The sequence below is a fragment of the Pteronotus mesoamericanus genome, unplaced genomic scaffold (genome assembly GCF_021234165.1).
Source record: "Pteronotus mesoamericanus isolate MK-2021 breed Mesoamerican mustached bat unplaced genomic scaffold, CSHL_Meso_final contig_1242, whole genome shotgun sequence".
Taxonomy (NCBI): Eukaryota; Metazoa; Chordata; class Mammalia; order Chiroptera; family Mormoopidae; genus Pteronotus; species Pteronotus mesoamericanus.
In genome coordinates, this window is record NW_026555053.1 from 324,437 (window position 1) to 341,593 (window position 17,157).

Below are 17,157 nucleotides of genomic sequence, written 5' to 3' on the forward strand. Positions count from 1 at the left end.
CAGGGCCGTGGGACCGGAGTGCTATTCTCACCTTGGCACCTTTTATTTTATGTATTTGTTTTTAGAGAGAGGGGAAGGAAGGCAGAAAGAGAGGGAGAGCAACATCGATGTGAGAAGTATCACTTGCCTCTCATATGCACCCCAAGAGGGGACCAAACCCACAACCCAGGCATGTGCCCTGACCAGGAATCCCCCGCAGCCTTTAACTTTGTGGGATGACAGCCAACCCCCTGAGCCATGCTGGCCAGGGCTCACGTTGGCATTTTTGCCATTAAGTTACAACCACAAGGCAACTGGCGAGTCTGCTGGCACTGGTAAGATTAAGTGGTTGGCCCTCACAGCCTCTCAGGTCTGAGAACAGAGAGCAATCCCCGCTGAAGAGTTCTGCCCCTGGCTTCACAAAGCCTGCTTTCAGAAACCCAGTCACGGTTTCTAACTTTCCTCACAATTCCTTTTTATTAATTCACCTTCAGCACTTCCTAATCTTGTCTTGAGGTTTGCTTTCAAAAGGCCTCCCGCTAAAGAAAATGTGTGTAGTTGTTGCCTGAATCAGAAGAAGATCCTTGTCTTCTGGGAGACTGATAACAGTTCCCCCCGCCCCAAGAGAAAATAACCAAATTTAATAACACATCTGTTTGTGAACCCCACATAGAGGAGCGCGTCTGAGGCCCCATGTACATGACCGGGTCAAGCAATCTTTTTGGACTGCAGCATTCCTCTGCTGTTTGGAACTGAAAGACGAGATGCCGTTTGGGAGGCAGCTCAGAGAAAAAGCAGGTTCTAACAAGTCACGTTAGCGTCGGGCTACACGACAAAAGCATCTGGAGAGGGAGCCACTGCTGACCCTGAGTTCTGCCTGAGTTCAAGTTCGGCACCCACAGGGAGCCGCCCCCAGCGCTACTTACTGCGGGCTGCTCATGTTGAGAGACGCGGCCAGCGCCATGGGCTGTCTCGGTGTCTAGTGGGGCTCAGCTGTCTCGAGGCCCGCTGCCAGCATTTCCAAGTGTGAGTTCTACCGGGCATACAAACAGGGTACCCTAGAAACAGATAAATGAACAGGAACTTACTACACTCAGATGCCAGGCCAAAATCCCCCTCAGATCCTCTAAACACAGAGTCCCTAGTGCTGTCCTCCATGAAGCACTTTCCACGGAAATGTTAGACAGATCCCTGGGATCGTCTTCCGGGGATGAACAGCAGGCAGAACTTCTCTCTGTTAGGGAGCTGCAGAAACAGGCTCAGGGGGACAAAGTGACTTTTCTGCGTCACACACAGATGGCAGCGGAGCCAGGCTGGATGGGCCCTAGGCTGTCTGACTTCGAATCCACTGCTCTTTCCACCACACGTGCCTAAGAAAACTGGGGTAATTTTATATTTCAGCTTTAGGGACCTCAACTATAAGGTTTGTCTCAAAAATCTCATGTCTTCCCACCGATTTCTTCCTCCCCTTTCCACGTCGGTCTGGTAATTTGGCTTCTCCACCGTCCCAGGCTCCCTCGGCTCCTCTCCAGGACAGGCCTCTCCATGAGCAGGCGCTCAGAGCCTGGCTACTCCCCTCCTGCTCTAACTGGCCTTTTACCCTGGTAGCTTACGTAACCTCTCTGTCCTCAGTTTCAACACTTATAAAGTGGGAATAAAAATAAAAGTAACCAATTAAGTTACTGCAGGTAAAGCATTTAGAACAGTGCCTGGCATATAGTATCGCCCTTTATAATAAAGTTACAAATTTAAATTGCACAGTTTGTTGAATCTGAGCACATTCCAAAGCATTCTGATGGCTGAGTATACAATTTCCTCTTAAAATTTGGACTGGGTCAACAGAAGATACTCTTCTATAACCTGGTGCTCTGGTGCCATAGGGGAGGCTCCTCAGGGACTAACATTGTGGCGGAAGAGAGGACCCGGGTTCTGGGTGATTTTGCACAAGGAATTAGGGAGGTTACTCAAAGGGCCATCCATCCTTCTCCACGTTGCTTCTACTGCAACTGCTTTTCCTGCAACATCCACAGGGTAACACCCGCCTTCCCTCCCACAGATCCGCTCTGAGAGGCCGCGGCGTCCGAGAGACAACGGGTAGGGCTGCTCCTTCTGCAGGAGGAACGCGTGCTCCCAGGGTGAAAATATCAGGGCCCGGGGGAACGCTGCTCGTGGGGCGCTCCTTTAAGTTCTGTGAGGAGCCTGTGAGCTCCGCGCAGAGGTGACGTGAGGAAACCCTGGGGAAGTCTGGACTTGGAGCAGCTGGAAACACGGGAGATGGAGGAGAGTTTTCTAAAACAGAGGAGACCCCGTCCCCACAGCAGGTGTCTGGAGGACACAAGAGCACGGGATAAAGGACGAGGGATGACAACGGCAGGGAGACCCTGGGCGGACGGTTGATCCCTGCACCTAGACGAGGAGGGCTGTGGCCTGTGTAGTATTTGGGACCATGTATTAATGATAAAGTAAGCTCTACCGAGTTCTCCATTCCATAACACAGAATCAGTCGGTCGCAGCCTTTCTTGTCCTTTTTACAAAGCCCTGTGGGAAAGCTGGTCATGTGGCCACCCAACCTCAACTGGTGATGATGCCGGGATCGAGGCACCCGCGAACGGGGAGCCAGGCGCGCAACACCCGCCTGGAATTGTCCTCTCACGTGTCGTATCCCCAGGCGAACACTTTACACACTGTGCAAGCAAAAAGCTCGGCAGAGGCTGCGGCAGGAAGGGCTTTACCTTCGTGGACCTCCCAGTCTGGCTGGGCATGTTCTTGTCTCCCAGTCTCGAACTGACACCTGGGTCTGGACATCTTAGCTTCCCTTCTAGAGTGAGCCAACTCCGTACCATAAGCCTCTTCACAAAACACACACAGATATCCCACTGGTTCTGTTCCTCTGTAGGAAACTGTCTAATACGACAGCAAACACGAAAAGCGCTCAAACGACTGGGCTTGTCCTCTTGCTTACACATCGCCATGGCAACATGCAGGCCCTTCACCTCAGCCAGCCGGCCAGCCAGCTGCCCCCCAGATGTGTTTGCGAGGCTGCTCAAGACGAGAAGAGCCACCCAGCTGTGCCCAGACTAACTCACAGGCTCAGGAGCTAAGTAAAGTTGTTTTTTAAAAATTTATTCTTCAGTAACTTATTAGCACCCTCTGTGTTCTAGGAATCATATTAAATATTGAAACTATCAAGATAAATGAGACATGGTCACAGCACTCAAACTCGTGGGCTAGTGATGGAGACAGATGCAGAGAAAGAAATTAAAATTCAAAGAGGTGAGAATAATGAAGAATTACAGAGGAGTGTCTTGAAAGCTGTAAACTTCCTTATAAATATTAAGCAACGAATGCCTCCTCAGTGGCAGGCACAACCGCCCCTCTACACTGAGCCATCTGTTTAAAAAAAAAAAAAAGAGTTTCTTTTTGTTTATTTGTTTTTAGCCCACCAAGGTTGTGGTATAGTTTGTTATATGGTACTATTGTGGCAATAGATCATCGTTGGTACATTATAGACAAACGGTCATCAGTACACATAAGACAATTCAAAGATGTCTGCTTCTAAAAAGCTACTTGTCTCTCCATCCTCCGTTCTACCCCTCCACCTCTTGCCCGAGGCCCCTATGTTGACACCCAGGTGTGGAAATCTGTGCTCAGAGTCATGTAAACATGCGCCCGCCCGCACACTGAGGCTAACTTCTGTAGGTCTGTGCTTCACAAAAGAAAACCAACTCTGCACTTTGTTTTTATCACTCAGCAATATATAACAGACGTCTTTTCTGATCAGGAGATAAAGACTTACATTTTTTCTTTTTTGGCATGTAGTATTTTTTAAACTTTTTTTTTATTCATTTATTTTTAGAGAAGGAGAAGGGAGGGAGAAAGGGAGAGAAACATCCGTGTGTGGCTGCCTCTCACACAGCCCTGCTGGGGCCCTGGCCCACCACCCAGGCAGGTGCCCCAACTGGGAATCAAACTGGTGACCCTTTGGTTCACAGGCTGGCGCTCAATATGGAGAGCCCCACCAGCTCGGGCAAGACTTACATTTTCTCTAGTTTCTGAACACCTTTGTACATCCCTAACTTTATGTGCACTGCTGATCATACCGCTCACGCTTTCAGCGGCTGCTCTTCCTCTTTCGCCTGCTATGACACATCGCCTGCCTCACCGCTGCCGTCCCCAGTGCACATGTGCACACACGCATGTACGCCAGCGTTAAACCTGTGCACACCCCCTTACTTTTCTGGTAGAAATCCCTCTGCTGAGTCAAGCAGCAAAGCTCAAACTTCAACATTAATTAACAGCTGCATAATATTCCTCAGTGTGGACGCTCTATAACTTAGTTAACAATTCCCCTGTTGATGAGGAGTTTTCAGATTTTTTTGGGGGGGGCCACTGTGAAAATGGTACAATAAACATCCTTGTTCACATTTCATTCTTGTCAGTTCTATCGCCTCAACAACCGAGGATTTCATCCCCTTTTTTCCCAAACCCACTGCCATGGCTTAAATACTGGCCCTAAAATTTCTCAACTGCGTTTTCACAGTCTCCTCAAGTCAAGCCTCAATCCGCCATGGAGCATTCTCCACACTACCTCCAAGGAGGTCTTTATTCTCTAGTACTTAAAAAAAGAAAACAGCAAACACATGGTTCACGTACAAGGAAACACATTCCTTGTCAGTGTGCAGTTGGATAGGTTGGAGCAGAACCACCACCCCAATCAAGATATAAAACGTTTTCTTTGCCCCAGAAGCTCCCTCACGACGCTGCAATCAAGCCCCTGACACGCGGAGGCTGTCCCAAGCTCCGCTCCCAGAGAGCGGCTTTGCCTGCTGTCCAACTGTCTGTAACCGGAGTCTCACCGTGGTGGTTATTTGTGTCTGGAATCTTTAGCTCCATGTGATGGGTATGTGATTCATCTGGGCGTCTGTGTGCATCAGTACTTGGCTCCTTTATGTGACTGAGTAGTGCCCGACTGTATGGAAATAACCACAATTTCTCTTTTCATTCACCTGCTGATAGAAAATTGCATTGTTTCCAGTTTTGGCTCTTACAAAAAAGTTGTCAGGAGCGTTTTTGTGGTAAGTCTTTTCTGGATGTATATTTTCAATTTTAAGCAAATATCTAGGAGTTGAACTGCCAGTTTATAGGATAGATACTGAAAAGCCAAATAGCTTTTCAGAGTGGTTATAATCTAATTCCACCAGCCACATGTGAGAGTTCCAGGTGCTGAAAGAAGTCTTTTAACAATGCAAGTCATGCTACTTCCTACTTAAAACCCATCTCTGGCTCTTGCCATACATGTTCAAGTTCCACAGGAAATGGGCATCATCCGTGTCCCAACCCTCCGGCCCCTTCTTCACAGGCTCCCTTCATTCCAGTCCCCCCACCTCTCCCAGAGGTTCTTTCACAACTTTGCATAAGTCCTCCCCTCTACCAGAATCCCATTTTCTTCCTCATTTTCATAGCAAATGCCTACTCATCTCTTTTGGAGGTATCTGCTGATGACTTCACACCTGCATCCACACCCCTGTAAGCTAACTGCTAGATCCTGTGCTCTCTTAACACACAGGGTATAGCTCCATTATCGGACTCTGCCCCAAGCATTAGAGTGTACGTGATTTTCTTTTCTCTACCTGTCGGGCTTCTCCTGCAAGACACTCCCTCCCGGCCTTTCCTCTACCAGTGTCTACTGGTGGCCTTCACCAGACTGATCCAATACTGGGACTACACAGAATGACGAGTGAAAACTGTCACGGTCCCGGCATCCACAGAGCTCAGGGCAGAGTGGAAAGAGGCAGGTGACTATACCCATACATGGAAAATTAGAAACTGAGTCAGTGCTCTGAACAAAGGGCCTGATGCGTCTACCAGGATGTAAAAGAGCAACCTGTCCCAAGTCGGGGAGAGGTGGGGGGATGAGGGTTTCCCGGAAGAAGCAGGGCTTGGCCTGGGATCCGAAGGAGACAGAGGAAGTAATCAGATGAAGTGTGTTCCCTCCACATGGTGGGAGAAAACTTGGGACTGTTGACCACAGTGAAATGAAGCTGGTGAGCTGAGATCAGAGGGCCTCATGTGAGGCACAAGCTGTGGGCAAAGGCCAGACCAGAACCTGTTAGGGGTTCGGTCGCTGCCTTGCTTGAGACCAAGAAGCAACACTGGTAGCATTATCTCTGCCCATCATCTGTCATGGTACCGAACACGGGGCCACGCATAACAGACTTCTGTTGAACGGATGAATGTCAGAAGTGTTCAAGGAGTGCAAAGCCCATGGAAGAGCCTACAGGCCTCCTAAGTGGGCTCCAGGGAAGAGGGAAGGGTATTTCCAGGCAAAGGCACAACTCGGGTTTGTTGAGGGAAAACAGCCAACAGAGATAAAGAGACGAAATATGTAAACAAGTTCTGACATAGGTGGAAAGGGAAGGAATTAAGAATACAAAGATTATTAGCTTTGAAAAGGAAGAATAAAGTCTTCCTTTGAGGTAAGAGAAAAGAGCAAAACCATGGGGAATGCTCCCGGGGTATCCAACCTTTCAGCGTCTCTGGACCACCCTCGGGGAAGAAGAGCTGTCTTGGGCTCCGTCCACCGCTGGGGACATGGCAGGAGAGAGCCAGGCCCCAGCCGCGGAGGCCTGCCTTCCTGTGACCAAGACGGCAGCGACTCCGGTGGTAACTAGAGTGATTATGGGGGAGCAGCCCCTAGGAGAGAAGCCTATCCCAAAAGAAGAAAAGAAGCTTCTGGAACCATCGGCAGTGCCCATAGGAAGCTACAAAGCTGGGAGGGCCCTGCGCCAGGAGACAGGTGGCCACCCCAGCAGAGAGCAGCAGGGGCTGCGGGAACCAGCCCCATCGGCAGAGAGCGAGCGGTGCTGTGGGGGGAGCTGCACTAGCGGCGGCGGCATCCCCGGCAGGCGGGTTGTTCCCAGGCTGGAATGGTGCCCGTGGGGCTCTCACCAGAAGGCAGGGCCACGCATCACCACTGCCGCCAGCCGGGGGTCCCTCGATTATAACCAGGCTCCCGTGCGCTTCTTACAGCGCGTGCACTTACCACCCAGGGCCTGTGTAACTGTGCTGCGTGGTGGACCCATGCTCGGTCGGCACGGCCCCAGGCTCTGAGGCCGGAGCATCTTCCCGACTTCAGGAGATGCGGCGGGTTGAACGGTGCCTACCCGGACTCACTCGGAACCTCAGGGCCCGACTCTACTTAGAAGTAGGTCTTTGTAACTAGTTAAGAGGAGATCATCTGGGATTGGGGCGGGCCCTGAATCCAATGGCAGTGTCCTTATAAGGAGCAGAAAGGAAAGGCCATTGGGAGATAGAGGCAGAGGCTGGAGTGACGCAGTCACAAACCAAGGAACTCGCCGGGGGCGACTGCAGAGGCGGGGAGGGTTCTCCCCCGAGCCTGTACAGGGAGTGTGGTCCTGCTGACACCTTGATCTTACACCTCTGGCCTCCAGAACTGCAAAAGGACAAACTTTTGTCTTTTCAAACTGCCCGGTTTGTGGTACTTTGCTACAGAAGCCCCAGGGAACCTGCATGGAAGCCAAATTCCTTCTCCCTGAACCGGAGCGTTAGGTGCCCTCCAGCCCCTGAGTCCCCACCCCCATGCTTAAGTGCCAAGGAAAAATATCTATGGCATAAGTACGTTTCCTGATTTTACACTGAGGGAGAAACATGATGTCCCCTGAGGCAGCACAGAGGGAGCAATGATAACGTTAGAAGACCAACGGCTGTTCACCAAAAAGGGTCACCGTGTGACTTTAGCTTGGCCAACGCACTAAGTGTTAGGAGGTAGCCTCTAGGTTCATCACTCTCAAGGCTGAGTCAACCTCTGCATGATTAGCTAAACCACGTTAATCAAGCTCACAAGAAATAATTAGGCCACAAATGTATATTCATCAGCATGTGAGCGACGGAGTGAGAAAGCTGCTCTCCCAGTACCCAAAATGCCCACATTCACTACAGGGCCGAGAGTCAGCACATTGCGGGGAGGAGGGGGGGAGGAGGCTGAACCAAGACTGTAAGTTAAATGGAGCCAAAGCAAGGAGTCAGGGCTCCACCCAGCAAGACAACAGGCGGGGACGCCATGGTGGCCACGGAGCAGCCCGGCGACCTTCCCTCCAGCCCAACTCACTGTCTCCAGCACCACAAGTTCAGACCAGTCAGTCTGAGCAAAATAACACGTTTTAAGGCATCTAAATTATGCCACTACGTTTTGGGATAATTTGTTATGCAGCAATAGCAACCATAGCATCACAAGTGAGAAAGGTTAGCCTGACTGGGATATTAAAAGGAGGAAGGAAAAAACAAAACAAATTTACACCTAGTATGGTGATAGTATTCACTTATAAAATCTGGAGGGAAAAAAACCATACGTGTAAGTAGGTAGAGGTCCCAAACTTCCCACTGAGTGTCATCAACGTCAATGAACTCATATCCACAGGAACTGGACAAGAGGCTTTTAAAGTATACACGGGAGCACTAGAGGTTTCCAAATGCAGGCGCAGTCGAAAATCTGGATGGTACCTGTTTGACACAGGCCAGTCATGCTGCAGATGAATAAGCTGTTGCAAAAACTCTATCTACAACGTGCCACTTGATAACACTGCATCTTTTGACACAGACAGAGCTACAGAGCTGCCTACAGTGTATAATTAAGGGTTTCGGATGTACTAAGGTTTTCTCCTGCCAAATGCCATTCATCTATGCTTGATTTCTCCAACCAATGTAACCAAAGCACAATTTGTAAAGCAAGCTCCCCGTGTACATTATTCTCTCCTGCTAGCTGAAGGCACTGCGTAGCTCAGAGTAGAGAAGTTACGCCGGGACCCCTAAACCACAAAACCCAGTCCCAACATTTCTGAAGAAAGGACACCAGGACCCAGTAGAGTGATGTGACTTGTCAGGAGTTACACTACTAGTTCGTGGAATAGCTGGGCCTGGACTCCAAGAACCCTGATGCCTTAGCATGATACTGCTTCTCAAAACCTGGAATGTTATCTTTGGAAAAGGAGAGCAACAAGTTATAGTCTGAACGTGCTTATAACTAGAAATAGCATTATTTCTCTCTAACCTTTGACTTCAAACTCACTCCATAACTTTCTAGTTTGCCACATTTTCAAGAGCCATCTATAGTTATTAAGACTAATTTTAAGATTTTTTTTTTTTAACTCGCCTGGTCCATATCAAGCCTCCAGTCTCACATGCAGCTCAAAGTTTACGTTACCATAACAAAATACCATAGACTGGGTGACTTCAACAACAGAAATTTCTTTCTCACAGTTCTGGAGGCTGAAGTCCAAGACCCGGGTGCCAGCACTGTCGGGCTCTTCCTGGCTTGCAGATGCTGCCGTCTCACTATGTGCTCACATGGTGGAGACAGAGAAAAATAAATCTTTCTTCCTCTTCTTATAAGACCACGGTCCTATTGGATTAAGACCTCATTCTTATGACCTCATTTAACCTTAATTACCTCCTATTGAACTGATCACCTCATACAGCCACGTTAGGAGTTAGGGATTCAACGTATATATTTGGGCGGGGAGCGGTGGGAGCGGGGGACAAATCAGTCCATAGCCCTGGACATGATCTTTGGAGCTCCCTCCACCTGTTAGCAAGATCAGGAGCACTGAAGATGCTCACAGTTGTCTGTGGAATAAGGGAATCTACCTTGCCTCCATGATGCCAGGACCTGTAGAAGGCTCATTTCTACACTATTGGACAATGAGCACCTTGTGGGTCCTCTGTGTATGCTTTCCCCTTTCGAAGGTAATTAACAAGTCAAAGGTGACTTATGCCCAGAGCAGGTCTTTCCCAAGGTTGAAAACTTGATGTTTTTCAGAAAGTGCAGCATGTGATTTTCAGTCTACTGAAACACTACTGCAATTAGGAAGAATGAAGACTGTCAGTTGGAAGTGGGTTTTAAATCACAAGCGTTCAGATGAATTTTCTAACAGCCATGATGATTACTGAACAACTGTTGCTCTTTACCTAAGGGCGGAGCATCTGGCGTTCCTACTTTACCACTGAAGTACCAGGCCATGCATGTCAGAGAGGCTTTGTCATCCCAAGCAACTTCTGGGGGAGAGAGCTGGTCAAATATAATTTCCTCCAATGGTAACCAACAAAGGTTTCTCCCCAAGTACTGTTTTTTTTGGAATAATACACTTATTGTCAAGGGCAGTATAAAAGTATTTTGGGCACTTAAGTACGACTCCAGCAAAAATACTCCAAGGATGATCACAACAGCCCCAGAACATTTTGTTGCATTCAGCCTTGAGACCTTCAGGGGTAAGATGGTCTGAATTTCTGTACCTATTTTATCTATTTACATAGCCTTATTTCTGATGCAGTGTATAACGGATATAGACACTAATTTTTGTTTTAAATTAAGCCGGCCCTCCTTTGATCTTCATTCAATATCAATGTCCTCTTTACCCAGTAGTAAGGGGAAAGAAGGCAGGGCTGGAACCTAGAGGTTCAGGACCAAGCCTGTGACAAGGTCTGAAGAGTTTAAAAAATTTCCCACTTACATCCTCAGAGCTCATTTTACTTGGAGAAATTTTGTGAGGACAGGGGCCGGGGGGGAGGAAGAAGCTCTAAATACTTTATAAAATCCTAACAGCTTCATAGCTTGGTAAGATTTCAAACTCCTTTTTAAAAGCATTAAATTACTCCCTGCGCTCCCATTTTTAAAAACGATTTCTACACATCTCTCCTCGTTCCAAAAAGTATTCTAAGGTGTTTAACTCTCCCTGTGGGACAGACTTAATTTTCCCATCTAAACCTTACATGGGCTTTAGGACTGATCAATATCTCAGAGCAAAAAAGACTTTGAAAGAGCCAAGAAAAACTACGTTTGACAGCTTCAAGACAGGAGTTAAATTCCCACTATGTGTAAAGTACAGTGTTAAATGCTGAGGAGGAGATTTTTGAAAGTATACGTCCCAGCTGGCATCCTTCAGTAACTGATAATCTTTCTGAACGAGACAGGCTCAGTGCCCATGCGAGAAGGTCTTATCACAGGTCGGTGCTCAGTGCCTCCTCAGGGCTCACCCGCCTCTGCCAGGAAGGGCGGGCAGGGCAGGAAGGGGTGACAGGGTCGAGTGGAGACTGCATGCACAAAGGCCCAGGAGTGGGCACACACTGGGAAGGGTCATGGCAGTAAGTAAAATAATTAGGAGCTACAGTTAGGGTTTTTAGCTTCTCAAGGTATCTAAGTGGAAACTTTCAAAATGATAAAACGTCACATTTCCTGAGTGCTCACTCTGGACTAGGCACACTCATTTAATCCTCTTCCTGACAGGCCAATGACATAGCTACTCTTCTTTCCATTTTACTGATGGAGAAACTGAAGCACAGGGGTGTTAAATTACTCAAAGTCACACGGTTAGCAAGTGCTAGAGCTGGGATTCAAGCCCTGGGGAGAGCCTAGACTCAACCTCTTCTGCCTCCCGCCTTGCCTGCCTCTCACCCTCTCACCTCCGGATAAAACAGGAAAGATGCTGACAGAGAGGCCAGATGCCCTAGGAAGGAGCTGCCACAGGGAGCACTCCAAGGAGGGAGAGTCGAGAGGGTCAGATGTTGCTGAGCCTTCAGGAATGAAATCTGAGACACAGACGTGGATTTGGGTACAGGCAATCACAGGTGACCTTTCCAAGGGGTGGGGACAGGGGTTCCTTGAAGGACATCAAGGAGGCAGTGACAGCAGATAGAGCCAAAGGTAGGAACTGATAGTGAAAGGACAGGGAGAGATGGAGCATTTCTAAGCTTCTCTTCTGAGACTAGGCCCCAAAGCTATGGAAGGTTTTCTTTATTTGAGGGATTATAATGTTTCTCCCTCTCCTTTTGTTCTGAAGAACAAAACTAACACATTTTAGTAGTCAAGTTTAAATGAGAATTAGCAGGTGTCATAGAATTTTTTTTTTTTAAACCACAGCATCAAATTCAGGTGAAATACAAAGATCTAACTATTTTAAGGGAAACCATTATAGGGAAAGTTACTTGACTTCGTATATTGCATTGGCTGGATGAAATGGCAGTTCTGGAATCAGGGCAGGAGACGGAGGAAACAGGATGAAATAACTCACTTCGGACTTGTTTTCTGAGACACAAGAGAATCCAAGAGCGTGTGTTATGACTTGAGACTGAAACCCAGAGAACAGCTGCCCAGCCGTAGCCTGGACTCGAAATAGCCGGACTGCAAAGGGCGGAAATACTGATTAAAATTCTGCTTTAATGAGCTGTGTATCAGCCCCTGTCCTACGTACTGAGCCTTTATTGCCTTTCCTTTTACTTTCTTTTTTTTTTTTTAAGGGTAACTCCCTCCTAGTGGACAGTTCGGGTCGCCTCAAGCAGCACATGAGCCACCGAAAGCACAGAAGGGGGAGGAGGGGCCATGGCTGAGAGGCAGTTCCAGGGAGACTTCATCCCATAACCATTAACTCCCTTCAGCATCCAGGTATTAAATTCTAAAGTGCTGTATGAGTCCCCCAAATGGCCATGATTTGCTGCAGCTCAAGAACTACAAATAGCAGATGTATGAAAGGACTGGAGTCCAGGACTGCCTGTGCCAAAAGCATCTCAGGCCATCGTGCTGCCGGTATGTGCTTGGGCACTGAACTCTTACACCCAGCGTTCAACAAGGAAGATACCAACAGGTATTCAGTCTCTAAAAATGCAACAGGCTGATGCTAAGTTGCAGCGATTAATCTGCCTGAGTGTTCATGAATTCCTTTTCCTTTCTAGAGACTTGGGCCACTGGGAAGGTTGGTGGCATCTTTAGAGAAGTCTTCAAAACATTCTGCAACCCGATAGAGGGGAACCCACAGGTCTCCTCTCCATTGCAGACCATTGGAGCTCGAACCATCCGCTGCATTGTCACACACCACAACCCCCAGGGGACTTTCTTCCTATCTTTAAAGGGGCTGACTCTACCTGGGAGGTTTCTCTCTCCCCAGTGCCAACTCAAGGTAAAACAAGGTCTCTGTGGATTCTTCTCCACTTTCCTTGCTGTTCCCCCAAACACACCTAGAGAGCCTTTGCATTTTAGAGATGTCATGACTCACTATGGGGACCTGTGAGGGTTCAAAAAAAACCCAGGAAGTGTTGGGGGCTGGAAATATTTAAGGATGCCCCAGTGACTTGTCCATAGCACCAGGGTTCAGGGAGTGAACACAACAGACAAAATCCCTGTGCCCTGGAGTGCTCATTCCTGGGGTTGGGCGGGGGGGCATAAACATAACTAACTTATCTGGTGTGCTAGAAGGAGCTATGAATGAAAGCAAAGCAGGGAAGAGGGATGGGAATGCCTGTGGGGAGGCGTGTCATTTTTAAAGGAGTGGTCAGAATTTGAGCAAAGCCAAAAGGCGGTGATGCTGCAAACCATGCAGGTATCTACTGGGAGAGAATTCCAGGAAAAGGAACCACCAGTGTGAAGGCTCCGAGGCAAGGGCAACAGCAAGGAAGCCCGTGTGGATGGGCATAGTCAGAGCAGGACAGGAGGCCAGAGAACTATGGGGCTGGACACTTGTCATTGTGCCATTAGAAGGAAGAAGAGCAGAGTTTGAGTTACACTGACCTGGACTTGAATCTCAGCTCTGTCCATAGGTCATGGACCTCGGGCTCCCCTTTCCTCACCTATAAACAGCTGACCACAAACGGGGACTGCAAAAGATTACAGGAGTTACAGAACATGAGAACTGCCTAGCACAGGACACGGCTCATGCCGCGTCCTTACCCACCACACACGGGCCCCCCTCCTCTTACCCTGGTTACACGGCGCCCCTCCTCTGGTTCCCACTGCGGCTGAAGAAAAGGCACCCGGAAGTATGCCGTTCAAGGGCCTCCGAGAGCCCCGAGGTCCATTACCAAGGGCAAGACAAGAAACGGCAAACCCGGGTGTAACTGTGTAAGTATTGTTGGCAAACAGTAATATTTTAGCATCCGCATTCAGAACCCGGAGGACTCCCCACTAAACTATTACGGCGGATCACGCTGAGGGGTGAGGTTACCAGATTCTCACTACTGACCTTCCGTCTTCTCTATTTACGGGACACTTAAACATTTCACCGCTGAGTGCCTGTCGCATTTGCCAGCGGAAATCTCAGTCCGGGCTACTGTCGCTGCAGGAGGAGTGATTGCCTGGCTCTCGCGTGTCAGACCCGGGGAGCCGCCCTTACACGTGGCACCCGAGGCAGCCGGTGTGATCTAACTTGAGAAACCCTTACATCTTCCATATGGGGAAACTGAGGGCGACCGGCAGCTCTGCGGCTCTGGGATGAGACCCGGACCGTCGGTGCCCGTCCTCGGGTGGGTGTCCCTGGTGACCTCCGACTCAGCTGGGCAAGGAGAGGGGTGAACTTGGGGGTGGCGAACCCATTTCTGAATCAGATTAAAACCCCGGCCACGGCTGCCGTGAACAAGGAAGAGAACAAGAGATGACTGAAAAGCCAAAGTATTTCCTACCGTAGTAATAAATGAGGTATTTGCCAAAAAAAAAAAAAAAAAAAAAAAAAGATTAAATATACAGCTATCGTCAAAAGCAAAAATCCCAACAGTTCTGACTGAACAACTGCCCCGGGGGTAGAGGCCGGACCGGGGTCCGCGGGACGCGCGGGTCCGACGACAGCAGCATCGGTGCCGGGACCGGCGGCGGGGCCGGCCCTGGAGACGGAGCCGGCCCTGGAGACGGAGCGGTCTGTCCTGCCCGGCGCGTACGCGTCTTGACAGCTTTACATGTCAGGGGACACCGCTCTCCGGACTCCACCGCTTGTCTGGGAGACGTACGTGGAAGTGTCCGTGGCTCCGCGGTGTGCGGGCTCCGTGCCACCTCAAAAAATTCCACACGGACCCGCTGTAAAACGGCGGTTTCTCTCAGCGGGACGCCACAGGGGCTGGCGCGGCATCCGTGACACGGAAGACCCCAGACTGCGCTCACGCACAGGCTCGATCTTAGTAAAAACGTGGGCGCCGCTCCGCCGCCGCGGGCCGCCCGGGCCGCGCCTCGGAACTTCGCTACCCGCCTGGGTCCCGGGCGCTCGGCGCGCAGGCCGCGGGGCGCGGGGCAGGGGAGGCCGCGCGGGGCCTGGCGCCCCCTCCCGCTGAGGGCGGCCCGGGACGGGGTCCTGCGGCCGCGCCCCGTGCCTCGCGGGACCGTTTCAATCGACGCCTCCTGTTTTTTCTATTCTTTTCACCAGAACATTTTGGGGGCGCGGGGGGGGGACAAAGATAACCAGTCACACACACATCGGCCGGCGGGGACGGCTGCCGGAGGCCGCTGAGGAGCCGCGGAGGCCGGGGAGGCCGGGGACAGGTGCCCTGAGGAGACACTCAGCCTGGAGAGCGTGCGGTTCCAAGGGTGCGGAATCCGAACAATGGTGTCATTTCCACCCGTCACGCACGCGGCCCCGAGTCGCCGGCCGGCTGGCCTTGGAGGAGAGCAAAGCCCGGCGGCGCCGAGGGGCACGCGCGGCGCGGCGCGGGACGGCGGCTCCCGGGGTCTGGCCGCCAACAGGTGGCAGCTCCGCGCCCGGGGCGGCGGCGCGCCCGCCCCCCGGAGGGGCCCGCGTCCCGACAGCGCGTCCCGCGGCGCGGCGCCCGGGAGCCCCCGCGACGGGGCGAGCGCCCCCCGGGGTGCGCCCCCCTCACGGCACGCGGGGGACGGAGCGCGCCCGCCGGCCCTGCAGGGGTCCCCGCAGCCGCGGGCTGCAGTGACACGCAGGGCGCTCCACGGAGGCCGAGGGCGCGCGTCAGGCACCGCGGCCGGACCCGCGCCCGAGCCCAGGGGCTGCGGAAGCGAGCGGGGACGCGGGGCGGCGGGCAGGTCTCCGGCTGGAGCCGAGTCCCGGGCGGCCGCACGCGCCCGGCCCGCGGGATGAAGGTCAGCGGTCAGCCCGGCCCCTCGGCCCCTCAGCCACCGGCCCCGCGTGAAGAGACAGCACGACCCTCCAGCCCCGCGTGAGGAGGCGGCCCGGCGCCCGGCCGGAGGCCCCGCGTGAGGAGGCGGCCCGGCGCGCGGGCTGCGGAGACACGTACCTGCCGCCGGGCTCGGCTCGCTCGCTCGCTCGGCTCTGCAGAGGCGGCCGCCCCGCTCGCGCCCCGGGCTCTCCTCAGCGCCTCGCGCCGCCGGCTCTCCCGGGCCCGCGCCTGCGCCGTCGCGCCTGCGCGCTGGCCCCGCGGCCCCCGCACGCCCCCCCCGCCCCCGGCGCCCCGCGTCCACGCGCGCCCCCTCCCACCGCCCGCCGTGCGGCTGAGGCGCGATCCAGAAACCCGCGGCCTGCGGGCCGGGCAGGGACTGGGCGGCCGCGAGTCCCCAGAAGCGCCGGCTTCGTGGCGTGAGAGCCGCGGGGCGGGGCCGCGTGCGGACGGCGCAGGGGCGCGAGCCGGCGGGCGGGCGGCAACAAGTGCGAGGCCGCGGGAGGGGAGACAAGCGACAAGGGGGACCCGGTGGCCCCGGCGCGGCGCCCGGAGGTCCCTGAGGCCCGGGTGCGGGATTCCTTTCCGTGACTGCCCTCCAGGAGCCTCTTGAGACGTGTCGACCACGAATTGCCCCCCACCCCGCCTCCCCCGACCACGGGCCCGGCGTGCGTGCAGCCGCCTGACGCGCCGGAGGGGCTCGCGGCCCCGGGGCTCCGCGCACGTGCGCACGGGCACCCCGACGTCCGCGGGTGTCGCCTCGGGACTCGTAGGGGTGCGGCGATGTGTAGGCGCCAGGAGTTTATCCTGAAAACAGAGCCCCAGCATAATTAAAAATAGCCGTTTTCCTCTGGTCTCCTGACATTGACATTTTCGTGAAAATACTTGGAGTGATTGGAAACCGTCCTGTCTGGAGGACGGAGTCCTCCAAAGCGGGCTTTTGCTGGTTTGGGAGTTTTGTTGTTCATTCGGCCGTGGGGGTGTGGGGTGGTTTTTGCTGGGCCCATTTGGCCTCCCGGACCGTCGTTGTCCTTCGGGCCGCCCTCTCCTCCCACCTCAGCTTTTCCAGCCAGAAGACGGAAATGGCGGCGTTGGACGACTTCCGAACCCCAGCTGGGACCGCACTTTCTTCGACACAGGACTGTCTAGGGACGGAGTATCCCGCCTTGGCGTCGCTTGCCCAAATTGTCACCCCAATTTTCCCCTTCTAATATTTTATTAAAGATTTTATTAAAACCCTTGAGAAGCACCCAGTTACACAGTTTTGAA

General features: G+C 52.3%; 1 protein-coding gene across 5 annotated transcripts in view; it reads right to left on the reverse strand.

The window, feature by feature from the left end:
* Positions 1-16,093, reverse strand: part of TMEM266 (transmembrane protein 266) — a 47,307-nt gene extending 31,214 nt beyond the window's left edge. For 3 of the 5 annotated variants that reach the window (XM_054588773.1, XM_054588765.1, XM_054588737.1), the window contains exons 1-2: positions 6,504-6,633; positions 906-1,037 (exon numbers count right to left, since the gene is read on the reverse strand). In XM_054588773.1, coding sequence (XP_054444748.1) covers positions 906-943 — 38 coding nt within the window. In that variant the 5' untranslated portion in view covers positions 944-1,037; positions 6,504-6,633. Of the gene's footprint in view, positions 1-905; positions 1,038-6,503; positions 6,634-13,552; positions 13,602-16,008 lie in introns of those variants that run through there. The other 2 variants (XM_054588746.1, XM_054588756.1) reach the window with 2 other exon arrangements.
* Positions 16,094-17,157: the final 1,064 nt, after the last annotated feature.